We start from the raw sequence: 12,204 nt of genomic DNA, 5'->3' as shown, positions 1-12,204 counted from the left end.
TTGGTATGAACAGACAAAAGATCGCTGCTTTAATGTTTTCAATTTATTGCAGGTATTCTGTTATGTACATGTTTATTTACAAAGTTATCCATGTGTTTCAATCTTACTTTGATACTTTCTGACAACTGTATAGTAATCTCCTGATTTCTATATAAGTATGATTAAAAACTCCTATAAACAATCATTAAAAGCAGGCTATAAAAAAAAAAGAAATTGGACCATCTTTCTGTGATGCAGGAGCAAGCTGATTTACATAGTTGAAAAATAAATACTATTGACAAATAGCATTTCATCAACTATACGCATTTGAAAAATCGCCTTTGTCCACATGTAAAACATAGCCTACCTTTAACATACACTCTATTTGTGTATCAAGTTTGTGTTTTCAAATTTACATTCTACTGTGGGTGGTACATGTTGACATAGTTTGATTGTCAGAGAAGTGCCACTTTGGGGATTAATACAAAATATTTTTGAGCACACACACATTCACTGAGAACAGCATGAGACACCATGGAACCCACAACTAGAAATAACACCATGATGAGAAACTTCAAACTTTGCAGGGTTGATATGTTAGGAAGAGGGCAAAATATTTAGGTTGTTTCAGATGTAAAGACCTTTGTCACATTATCTGAGGCCTGGTCCACATGTACATGGGCATATTTGAAAACATTGCTTTTTTCTGTCTTTTGGCCTTTTGTCTACACGCAAACTATGTTTTTGGTGACTGAAAACTGATCTTTTGTAAAACTCCATCCAGGGTGAAGATTTTCATGGAGTCTTTTCAGTGTTCACTTATAGACAGTTAAAATAGACTTTTTGGCTCTACATGTCAGAATGTGCATGTTATCCCCTTTGTGAGGCATTGTAAATGAGGTCAAATTTTGTGCAATGGCACACGTGGTCAAAATAGTGTTGGTACTAACCTTGCTAACAGGGATTTTACATGTTTACACATAAATGTACAGTTACTCTTGCACTATATTGAAAATCAGAGGAGTCAGAATGCACCACAGAGGTCACTTCTCCAAGTAGTTTTTTGTTAACAGTTTTTTTCAGGCTTCTACCAACATTTTCTTTTTTGTTTGGCTTTAGGGTTACGGTTATATCACCACCTGTTGGTTTGGCATGCTCTTGACAGAGTGTTTTTAAGACCACGGGGGGAAAACCCTGTTTTCAAAAATACCTGTATTTGTGTGGACAAGGCCTTACATTTCAATGTGATACTGAAGTGCTGTGGTTTGTCACAGCCATTTGCCCCATGAGGAATGTGTTATATCCAAATAAATAACAGAATTTTGATTCTTCTTCTAAAGTGTTTTTAGACCCAATTTTCTTGAAATGTTGAAATAGTGGCATGGAAAATGTGCTTCCCCATACAGAGATCACACAAATGCATTTAGAGGTACAATCACATTTGTTGCTTATGCCTGAAACATTATAATTTCAGTGTTTGCATTTGTCTTAACTAGTGCCATTTCATTAAGTGGGAATAAAAATACTCAGGACATCATTTTGCTCTTTTCCATAATTAACTTAGTGAAAATAGTCTCTTTTTTGTGGGTTGGAACAATTGGTGTTGGCAGTTTCAATCAGCCATCTGCACTTTGAATTATAACTAATGTCAGTTGTTCCTCCACTTCCAAAAACTTTTGTTAGTATGAATGTACCTAAACGTTAATAGGAGAGCTGAATGCAGACAGTGTGAAGAAGTTCTTCGGGGTTTGAGTGATGTTTTCATGGCTTTACTGGACTGCACTTCGATGCAGCGCATCCTGCAAATTGAGATGTCAAAGGTAGCTGATAAAACCTTGAATATTATAGCTAACACTGCAGAAATGAGGCCCAGGTTAATGCCACTGGCTGCATCATTGTGCTTTGTTTTGTATGGAGGATTTAGAGCTCACTTATACTTGGTTGTAACACTGTTGCCACTTTGAAAGCTAAGGAAGGGTGTCTACCAAAAATGTCTGTGTCTGAATGAACAATTTAATTGAAGGGCTGCCCTTCTTGTGATTTTTACTGTCATGTTTCTCATGATGGCATTAAGATTCAATCCTTGAAGTTCCTGTAAATGTTCCCCAGCAACAGGACAGATTTAAGAGCAAGCAAATTCACCAATGAGCCACAACAAAAGCTCCCATCTGCTTATTAATTTTTTAACTTATAGCATTTTGACTACAAAGTAGGTGTTAGCTACAAAAACTTAAAAGAAAACTCAGGATAATGTTACAGAAGACAAACGTCCTTTTTTACACAATGTTGGGACATGAATACAAAACAAGAGATTTGTAATTTGACATCCAAGAAACACCACTGCACAAGAACCCATCAATTTGGGGACAACTGGCAAAGCATCTGAAGCATTTTTTGTTCTTCTGTTCATTGTCTGGATTTCCACTGCGTTCGCTTTCTCTGCACTGGAGCAGTCTTTGCATCAGATGTGGTCCAGCTCCTCTTTGTTCATTTTAATTTGCTTATAAGTGCAGATGCTGTCACAACAGGTAATAAGATGCCCGCTTTACTACTTCAACACCATCTCACCAAAATCTACTGCTGTCAGTGAACCAAACCTGATGATCAGCAACACATCCTCTAAAAAATATAAATATAAATTCATCTGAACCCTGCCTTATTTTGGTCCTTTTTTTGTTTTTTTCCTTTTAATATTTTTATGTTTGAAGAGTGGAAAAAAAGCTTTTAGCTGTTCTCGTTCCACTCTGGCATGATGCTGACACTATGTACAGTGTGGTACTGGTGTGGCGATAGTGTACGTGGTATGCCGTGTGTATAGAGGTACTCGTTTCCCTGTAGGCCAGCTGCTGGCGACTGGATCCCCGCCCCAGGACTGCACTGGCGGCCCAGAGTCTGGTGGGTCATGGAGCTCTGGTACATGGCAGGGTGGTGGCTGTCGCCCAACTGCGGAGAGGCGTGGCCCCCGACCCCGCCAAGTCTGGACACCAGAGACCCTGAGGTGAAGTGAGCAGAGAAGTGCTGGTAGGGCAGCCGGTCCATTGGCTGCATGGTGGTGACGGAGCAACTCCCATAGGGTGAAACACTGGCCCAAGTGTTGCAGCTGATGTCCTCCAAACTAGGAACTGGCTCAGCACCCTGCGAGGCACTGGCATACATACAGGCCTGCCGCTGGCTGGATTCACTGCGGTAGGGCCCGCCAGCTAGGCCAAGACTCTGAGCGTAGCCAACAGGACGGTAGTAATGATCCTCCTCACTGGACGAGCTCTCCAAATAGGCCTTCTTATAGCTGTGCTCACCTGAGTGACAGTCGTCCTCCACTGCTGGGAGAATTACAGAGTTAAAGAACAGTGTTACCCAAGTCTAAGTTAAGTAGGAAAGTTAAAAATGTGCAGTCAACTCATGTCCCAAACCTGTGACAAAGTTTTTTGGAATGATGAATTAGTGTCTTTAAATTCTGTTTTAAAAGTCACCAAAACAATTAATTTTCCTCATTCTGTTAAGTGTTATTTAAAAAAACCACATGTACATGCTATAATTTTAATTTAAAAAAATAAAATAAAAAACTGCTAGAACACAATTAATAGATGCAGCAATGACTCTGCTAAGGTGGTGGCTGTGTTTACAACAATGCACTGCTGATGCAGGAAGTACCATGACATGACACGTCAACATCAATAGATCTGGATTCTGACTGCTTTAAGATCTCAGTCTTTCTTTTTGGTACATCAGAGTCTCACATATTTGTCTCCTACCTTTCCTCTTGATGCAGTGGTACTCCTGGCCGTGTTCATGTGGCAGGGGGTAGGAGCCTGACTGAGGCAGCATGTCCTGTGAGGTGCTTGTGACCCCGTTCTCACACTGGGAGTACTGGGAGCTCAAACCGCTGGGGGTGGCCATGCCCTGGACCTCTCCGCTGAACGGACTCTGGCTGGAACCAACTCTCTGGCGCACTGTACTGCGAGGCACTACTGGATACTCCTTGGTACTATTTTGCAGGTACACACAAAAACACACAGATACACTTGTTAGAAAATTATATGCAGTTAATCCTTTGAAACTTGATCAAATTGGCTTAATTTATTTCAGAAACATGGGAAGAAGTTACAAGAAAATGTCCTTACATTTAGGCATAAAAAGACAAGAAAAAAGAAAACAAAAAAAGGTTAAAAAAAAAAAAACCTCAACAACCAAAAATTACAAATTAATATATAGATTAAATAATTTTATCTATTTTTCCCTTTTTTGTTAATATTCTCTTTTTTCTCTCTCTCTGTCTCCTTTAAAACTAATTTTCAGGTCTTTTTTTCCTTATTTCTTGCCATTTTGGGACATCTCCCACTAGCTGGTCATTGCCTTTTTAGCCATTTAAAAAAAAAAAGAAATCAGACCAGATTGTTCCAGTTTCAAAGGTTTAAATGCATGTGAAAGGTAGAAAACAACATCAATTGTTTACTTCTGTACAGTTTGACTCATCATAAGATCTGTCCTCAAAGACAACCAACAACATTCACCGTCAGTGATTCACTCCCACTTAGTACACACAGCGAGACTCGGGGGAAAACCCTGCAGTGAAATGTCCACATGCATTCCACTCCTATCAGTCCACAGGATCCATCAATAGATCATTTTGCTACTTTTGCATCTTTGATTTCAGGGTTCTCCTCAGTTGAAACAGTGACCTGGTTTTGCAATAAGCTCTCCCTTCAACATTGTAACCAAGAGCAGACGTGCATAGCTTACTGTACTCTGCAGGATTGGACAACGGCATGTAAGATTGATGGTGTGGTTTGGACTCTCACCACGCTCTATACATTTGAGAGTTGTGATAGGTGAAATGCATTTCACTCAAAACGTCGTATTAAATTGTGGCACGCACCTACTTAAAGCATCTTAACGTGTGTCTGATACAATCAAGCGTGCAATTTTTTGAAAAGGACTTAAAAGTACGGAAATCTCTGCCCGGATTTCCAGGGGATTTTTCTCCACAGCATAAACCATGACATTAATCTGTAATGCTTAATTACAAAGAGCTTCATTCTGTGGCTCAGTATAAAGGTTATGGGTAGGGTTTTAGCACCTTGTGGAAAAGCCAGCTCTTCCAGGTTTTTTTTTTCTTTCTGATTTAGGATTTTTACATGTAATACACACAGCGTTTGTATCTGCTGCCCAAAAAGGGGGGTGGGCTGTGAGTTTCAAAACCAGATTTTCTTCTTTGAAAAAGTGTTTTCCGCACACAACGGACGCATGCTCCATCCCTCATCTGGACTGAATAATAGAGAGAGAGCAATGTGGTCCTGTATTGCCTTGGCTGCTGGACCGAGCCATACCACCAGTTCAACACAAATGCGCTAACACACACACACACACACAGCAGACACATAAGCATTTGGAACATCCTGCTGTGTGAAAGGGAGATGTTGCAGTCCTGTGTTTTAGAGGTTCTGCCAGATCAGCCATAAAAGTCTTCAGCATGAAAACTGGCTGAGAATCAAGATCTACACTTACATCACTGAAAATAACACTCACTGAAAATAACACTCATAACTGGTTCACATTGGGGTGATTGGAGGATTAAAGTGGGGCTTGTTAAATGACAGTGTGACCAGGATGTCAGCATTAATCTGCTCATTTGACATCATTCAGATTGGGTCATTGTTTCCACATATCAGAGCTGGGGATCAATTAGAAAAATGTAAAGTTATGTTAAAAAAACAACAACAAAAGACATATTTAAAAACGTTGTATAGCTACCTTTGCATTCTGGACATCCGGTGCAGCTCCATGTCATCACTCCCACGAAAACCTTTTGCAAAAGGATTGTTTTCAATCTTCAGCTGGGTTATCTAAAACGACAAAAACACTTAATTAGTAACATATTGTGTAATGAAAGCCATTTGTCCTGCTAGTTGTGTTACTTACATCCTCTTCAGCTATGCAGTATTTAAAACAAGTTGTCTGTGCATTAATTAAAACCACACTTGCATTTTTTGTCCTAAAAATAGGAATATAAATCAAGATAATGCAACCTTTCGGTATCCACTTTACTCTGACAATACTACTCTTACAAAAATCTTCAGTTTGAGGCTCTTATGATGACAGTATTACAACATGTTTTAAGACTGACAAGTTCTTAAGTTTTTTTTGGATGCACAAGTTACCCAAGAGAATTAAATAATAGATCCAGAAACCTAATATGCTTTTAAAGATCCTAAACCAAACAATTCAATAAAAGCATGTCTCAATAAGACATATTTTCAGTGTATAATTTATTTGACATCTCTGGTTAAGCAGATATTTGGTGCGTGCTTGAAAGATGCAAGTAATGTTATTTATTATAGACTTTATATTTTCGTAAAAAATGTCTTTGTAAATATCAAAATAACAAAAAAAAGAAAAGAAAAAAAATGCAGAGAAAGACCCTGAAAAAGCGAGTTAATCCCAAAGAGGTTAAACACAATCCAGGGATATCCCTCTCATGAGCAGTGGTTTCTGGCAGGTAATTAGTTGGCAGCTCTAGTGTGCTTCCAGCTCTCTGACAAGACTGAAGGTTTGTCTGCACGCTGGCTGACACTCACAGCAAACCTTGTAAAATCTCTCATGTGACACTTTGCTAGCTTCTTGTTAATACATGCAGCCTGGCAGAACTTTTATATATTGTTTCTTTCACAGTTTAGAATAAAACGTTAAGAGTCCTTTTGCACTCTTTTTACCCTCTGAGGGCTTTCAAAGAAGAAAAACAGCTAAATAATGACTCATTCCAAAGTGATAGCCTGAGTTCAGTTTACAGAAAAGGAAAATAATACATTTTGCAAAACACATGTGAGTTCTCCTTCTGACCGGGCTCAGAGGATGGAAAGAATCAGAGAATACTGTTAAAAATAATTTGGGAGTATCCTCAAGACAGTTGGGCAAAATTCATTCGTAGCTTCAAAGACTGCAAAGTTTTACAGTGTCCAAACTGTACTCATTAAAATAACTGAGGCTTTTATGAATATATTTCCAGATGCTTTTGGAAATCTTATCCTATAAAGAGAAGTACTTAAAATAAAATATATAAGCCATTGGCCACTAATTTTTCACTTTTTATTCTTAAATAAAGCACATTCCCCCCCAAAAAAACTCAGTCAGGAAAAATGGTTTAATTGCTGCAGTGACAGGAAACACTGAAACCAGAGACTTTGACCATTTTCATTAGCTGAGAGTCCAACAGGTGAATTGGACACATGCCTGCAGCACACATTGCTTTGGCAGATGTTAAACTGTTTGATTAGACAGTTGTGGTACAAGCGCTCTGCAAATCAGAAATGCTTGTTTTTCTGAAGGGTCTGGAAAGCCCCAATAATTAGCACGGGGTTACGATCTCAGCCCCCAATAACATGTTTGAAAATAATGAATGGTTTCTACAGCATGTCGGTCATTTGCGCTTCCTGTTCCCAGAAGCGCAGAGACGTGGGATTGGCTGCGGGGACATTACGAGTTTTCGCCCCCCTCTCCCATATTCCCCAAACTAAGAACATATAGGTCTACACGGTTAAGTGATGTTAAACAGACGTTGTTTACACATATCTGTGTTCCCAAGATTTTTTTCTCCCTACAAATTTCTGCCGAGTAAATATTGAGTTTTATTTCTGCGTCTTTCCCCCCAAAAGTGATCAGCAGCTGTGCGGCTGCCATGCATGGCCTCAAGAAATCACACGTTCATTTAACTTCAATTTGATGCTATTATAAACTACCCCTTTCTAAATTGTTGTGTGGAAAAAAACAAAGAAAACATCCAGATTTTCATGTTTTAAACAGCAAAACAAGCAATAACAGCGAAACAGTCATTATTTATTATGCGTCAACTGACTGCATGAAAAGAAACTTCACAAAAAACAAAAAACAAAAACATTTTAGAAGTGCAGTTTAGAAGAACTTTTTAAACCATTACAAACTATATTGAATTAATCATATTTTATATAATGTGTTATATTAATTTGATTCATTTTCAAATCAATATTTCTGTTTTTAGTTATTACTTTAATCTTTGTGTTGTGTATCTGTGCCCATCATTATAAAAATCACTAGAAATAATCTGGTGATCAAATAATTTGTACCCGCGGTGTTTTTCTGTTTGTGTAAAATTGACTCAAAACCACCACATCACATTTTGACCAAATAATTCTCACAAACAAATCATAAAAGTTTTGCAACTAATCGTGGATGCATTACGGCGTATTATTTATGAAGATCATTCATTACGACCTAAATATATTATTATTAATTACTGTTATAATAACGCATAGTTTTGGTGTCTGTTGTTGGGTTTTATAGTGCTAGAGGTTTATCGGGTTTATCTGGACCTTGTCTCGCGCTACAAAGCGCTGCAGGCCTGTAACTTGGAAAAAAAGGCTCTTGAGGTCAGACGTCGTCTAGTCGGATATCTGAAGTTTTCTCTCGTCTGTCAGTGACTCACTGTGATACCAGAGATTTCAGCTGACAGCGACAAGGTTTTAACTTAAACCTCACAGAGAACAGCGTCTTGCATTTTCTGTCCTGCAGCTGAAGCACATTCAGTTTGCCGTTTGGCGCTGCGTAAAACCAGGCAACATTTAATTAAACTTTTGAATGCATAAAATTAGAAATGCTAATTATATATTTTGTTTAAGGTTGAAAGGGAAAAAGACCTTTTTCCATAATTCTGCATTTTGGTATTTTTCTGCTTTGGGCTAAAGTCTACATTTCGTTCTGTTTGTATTTCTTCTTCTTGTTTGCAATATTCAAAACATTGTTAAAATCAAACGTAAATACGCCACGACTTTAAAGTTTCTATTTACTCTGCCACAGATTGCAATAAAAGAACACACAAAAAATAAAAAGTAGCCCATGAAGGCCTTACCTTATGGTTCTGATAGGACGTAACCGCAATGAAGGCTGTCTCTGGGAACACGTGAGTGCAGAAGGCCGTGTTTTTGGAGCCAAAGCCGTTATTTTCATCCGCCTTCACGATGTGGATCCTCGGCTGATACTTGTGCATCGAATTTAGGATGATCTAGAAAAAAAGAAAAAAAGTGGAGCCTGGTTAGATACTGAATTAGGCCTAGGAGCAGCAGCAAAACACCGCTTCTAAAAATAATACTTGCAGAAGAGACAGAAATAGATACTAACGTGAGGTTTTATTTGGAGCTGCTTGGAGTGACATTTTGGAGCCGTTTGTATTTGGAAAAAAATCCTGAAACTTCCTCTTAAATCCCTTTTTGGCAGCACACATCTCACTTTATTTTTGTTGCTTTGTAGGTTAGTGTTGCTCATGTGTTGCCACATGTCTTACATTTGCTGATACAAAGCACATATGCTAAGGCATTTTGCAGTACATGCCAGGGTTTAATTCCAGCTCTTTTATCTGTGTACCTTCAGGTCTGCCAAATTCAAAATGCAAACATATAGGCTACATGGCAGCATTGTTTTTTTGGGGAAGAGCATGAAAAGTTTGTTTTTTGCCTTTTTTTTAAAACTTCTAAATAATTTTGGCCATAAATAAATTAAAATTAGCCGAAAAAAAAATAAAGAAAGCTCTTTGAGGTCCCTCTCACCCCTTGGACTCACATAAATGGTGTAGTCCACCCCTGCACTAGGATTTTTCTCCAAACTTAACTAGAGCCAAGTGAGACTGGTTAACCCCCCCCCCCCCAAAATGGACAGAAAGGAAAGAGAAAGAAAACAAAGAGAGACCAAAGAGGAAAAAAAAAAAAAGGTGCTTGAACAGACATGGATCAAGAAAGGAAGGGCGAGGGAGACTGTTTATGTATATGGCCAAGAATCTGATTATACATGCCCCTGCATATACAAGATATGGCTGAGCATATTTACGCAAAGATTAAAAGAAAAAGAGACAATTCACAGCGATGTAGAACTATAAAGCAATGAGTATACAGGGCATTTCTGTGGAGCAGGCCCTCAAAAATGCTACAACGAATAGCCGCAACTGCAGCATGTGCAGGATCCAGGATTTTGTGCTACACCCCTTTAAATTTAGACATTATAGGAAATAAAGACAAGAAAAAGGTTTAGCAGCTACCTTAATTAGGGCAATATACTTTATTAATCTAACAGATGCTAAACATATTAAATTGAGATGAACCTTTTCACTAAAAAAACTACATTACTGTACTTTTTCTGGAAAACTTGCTTGTTTGACTAAAGGTAAAAGTTTTATTGCACTACAAAATGCAATAAAGGTTTTATTGCTTTCATAAATATTGCAAATAAAATTGCCCCACGTGCGCTCTTATTTTGTTTTGTAGATGGCACTGAACCTGTCTTCTCATTCCAGCCCCAAACTGAAACAAAAAAGTACTTGTTATGTAACTCCAAACACTTTTCAGATACAGTAATACTCACTATTGTGCCTAAGCAGTCACACAGAGTAAGTGACTAGTCCCAGGAGAGTGACAGGACGACATGTATGTCCTCTCTCCTGTTGCTCCTAAGCTGACTAACCTAGTTTAAGCTAAGTGATGACTACTACCCGTGGATAGCATGGCGACATTAAGACGCGGTCCGCACAGCTGAACTTGAGCCTTGAACTTCTCTTTTGAGGCCCTCTCATCTGTGGGTCTTAAGTCTAATTGTTTTGACGGACCATGGGAGTCATGGTCATCAGCCTCAAGGAAATCTAATGGTTTTTATTTTCATCAGATCCACTTACATTTAGAAATTGAAAAAAATTTTGGATTTTTCTTCCATCCTCTGCTCTCAACTTGCTCCTCCTTTTTGTTTTACACCCACCTACCCCCACCACTCTGTCCCATAGGCATTCCTCTTATCTGTTATCTTAAAGGTTGTTTTTGTACCTGCCTTTCACTGCCAGCATGAGAGGAGACAAGGGTTCGCCCTGACCTTTAGCTGTGGGGGCATCCCATATATGCATTAAAATGACATAAACCAAGTCCTTTAGAGCTAAATAAACTAAAGAGGGAGGCGATACAATTGCCGTCCACTTTCCAGTTGAACTTGATGTCATTTCATGGTGCACTGGGTTTTTGAAGTTGGCAGAAACTGGGTAGAAAAGAGTTTCAACTGCCTGCCATGCACCTGTACACTGTGAAAGAGTAAATGCTCTTAGTAACTTTCCAAAACTGCTGTAAAAATACACACCTGCAGTGGTAAATACAACAAAGTTGTGCGCTTAGTCGATATTCAAAACACATTATCCTTAAGACTACAACGCTCAATTAGATAAAATAAATGGTGAAATTGACCTTAAGACTGAGATGTGATCAATATGTAAAATACTGGAACATACTAGACTGTAAAAATCAGACTAGTTGATTTTATTTAAAATAATCTTGGAAACTGATTGTAGTAAAATATGACTTTAAGTCTTAATTTATGTTTATATCTAATTGTTAAGTTTACTCAAAATTCAGTTGTATTTACTTAATATTGTGAAGTTGTTGCAACTCAAAACTGACAAGTGAAATTACTTTGTTCTTTCTAAGTGTTAGCAGCTTGAGTAAACCAAGTTAATCTATCTTAACTTGATAATGACAAAGAGGAATTTGCCATTGATGAAGTTAGGAGTTATGTGAGTTCTGTTTTGTTAATGTGTGTAAGAAAATATAAATATGACTAACTAGTTTGCCTACAGCAGAATACAGATATATATAGCACAGTGAACTTTAAGATTAACTTCATTAAACTTCTAATTTTTAAGTTGCAGAAAGTTCACAAAATCAAGTACTTTAAGTAAACTTAACAATCAGATATGAAGTTAACATAGATTAAAAATAAAAGCTATATTTATATACATTTTTCTAGACAATCGGTTTCCTAGATTTAAAAACAAATTTAAATCAGCGTAGCATATTTTACACTGTAGATGCAAGATGATTTAATGGAAGTTACTGACCCTGTTCAGACAATATCAGCTGAGTGTAACACTTTGGTTCGATAAGCAGGCTGTTTTAGAGTGGATGACTTGCAGATGAAAACTCAATAATTGTAAATTATACAGTTCGCTGTAAATAAAACTATTTGCAGTAAAGGGGTTTGGGGGCTACATACTTAGATCTGAGGTAAGAATAGTTTTACCAAAACTCAAATAAAATCTCTTTGCCATATTCCATTGGTAGCTCTGTTTTAATTTCCATATTTGAGTTAGGGATTGTACTGGTTCCTGTGTTGTAAAGTCATGTCACGAATGCAAAAAAACAGCCACATTTCCCAGCCATCAAGCAGCACCAG

The 12,204-nt window shown here is 38.0% G+C and overlaps 1 protein-coding gene and 1 long non-coding RNA gene across 3 annotated transcripts in view; one reads left to right on the top strand and one right to left on the bottom strand.

The window, feature by feature from the left end:
• Positions 1–33: 33 nt before the first annotated feature.
• The window catches only part of tbx5a (T-box transcription factor 5a), a 23,069-nt gene continuing 10,898 nt past the window's right edge, over positions 34–12,204 (bottom strand). The window contains exons 6-9 of one of the 2 annotated variants that reach the window (XM_042508704.1): positions 8,858–9,010; positions 5,731–5,822; positions 3,732–3,964; positions 34–3,299 (exon numbers count right to left, since the gene is read on the bottom strand). In XM_042508704.1, coding sequence (XP_042364638.1) covers positions 2,704–3,299; positions 3,732–3,964; positions 5,731–5,822; positions 8,858–9,010 — 1,074 coding nt within the window. In that variant the 3' untranslated portion in view covers positions 34–2,703. The remainder of the gene's footprint in view (positions 3,300–3,731; positions 3,965–5,730; positions 5,823–8,857; positions 9,011–12,204) is intronic. The other variant, XM_042508705.1, reaches the window with a different exon arrangement.
• Positions 3,901–12,204, top strand: part of LOC121959436 — a 25,506-nt gene continuing 17,202 nt past the window's right edge. The window contains exon 1 of the long non-coding RNA XR_006106910.1: positions 3,901–3,975. This is a non-coding gene — a long non-coding RNA (uncharacterized LOC121959436). The remainder of the gene's footprint in view (positions 3,976–12,204) is intronic.

Source organism: Plectropomus leopardus, chromosome 20 (genome assembly GCF_008729295.1).
Source record: "Plectropomus leopardus isolate mb chromosome 20, YSFRI_Pleo_2.0, whole genome shotgun sequence".
In the NCBI taxonomy this organism is placed as follows: Eukaryota; Metazoa; Chordata; class Actinopteri; order Perciformes; family Serranidae; genus Plectropomus; species Plectropomus leopardus.
Note: the sequence above shows the minus strand (reverse complement) of the source record. Positions and strands in the feature narration are given on the sequence as shown.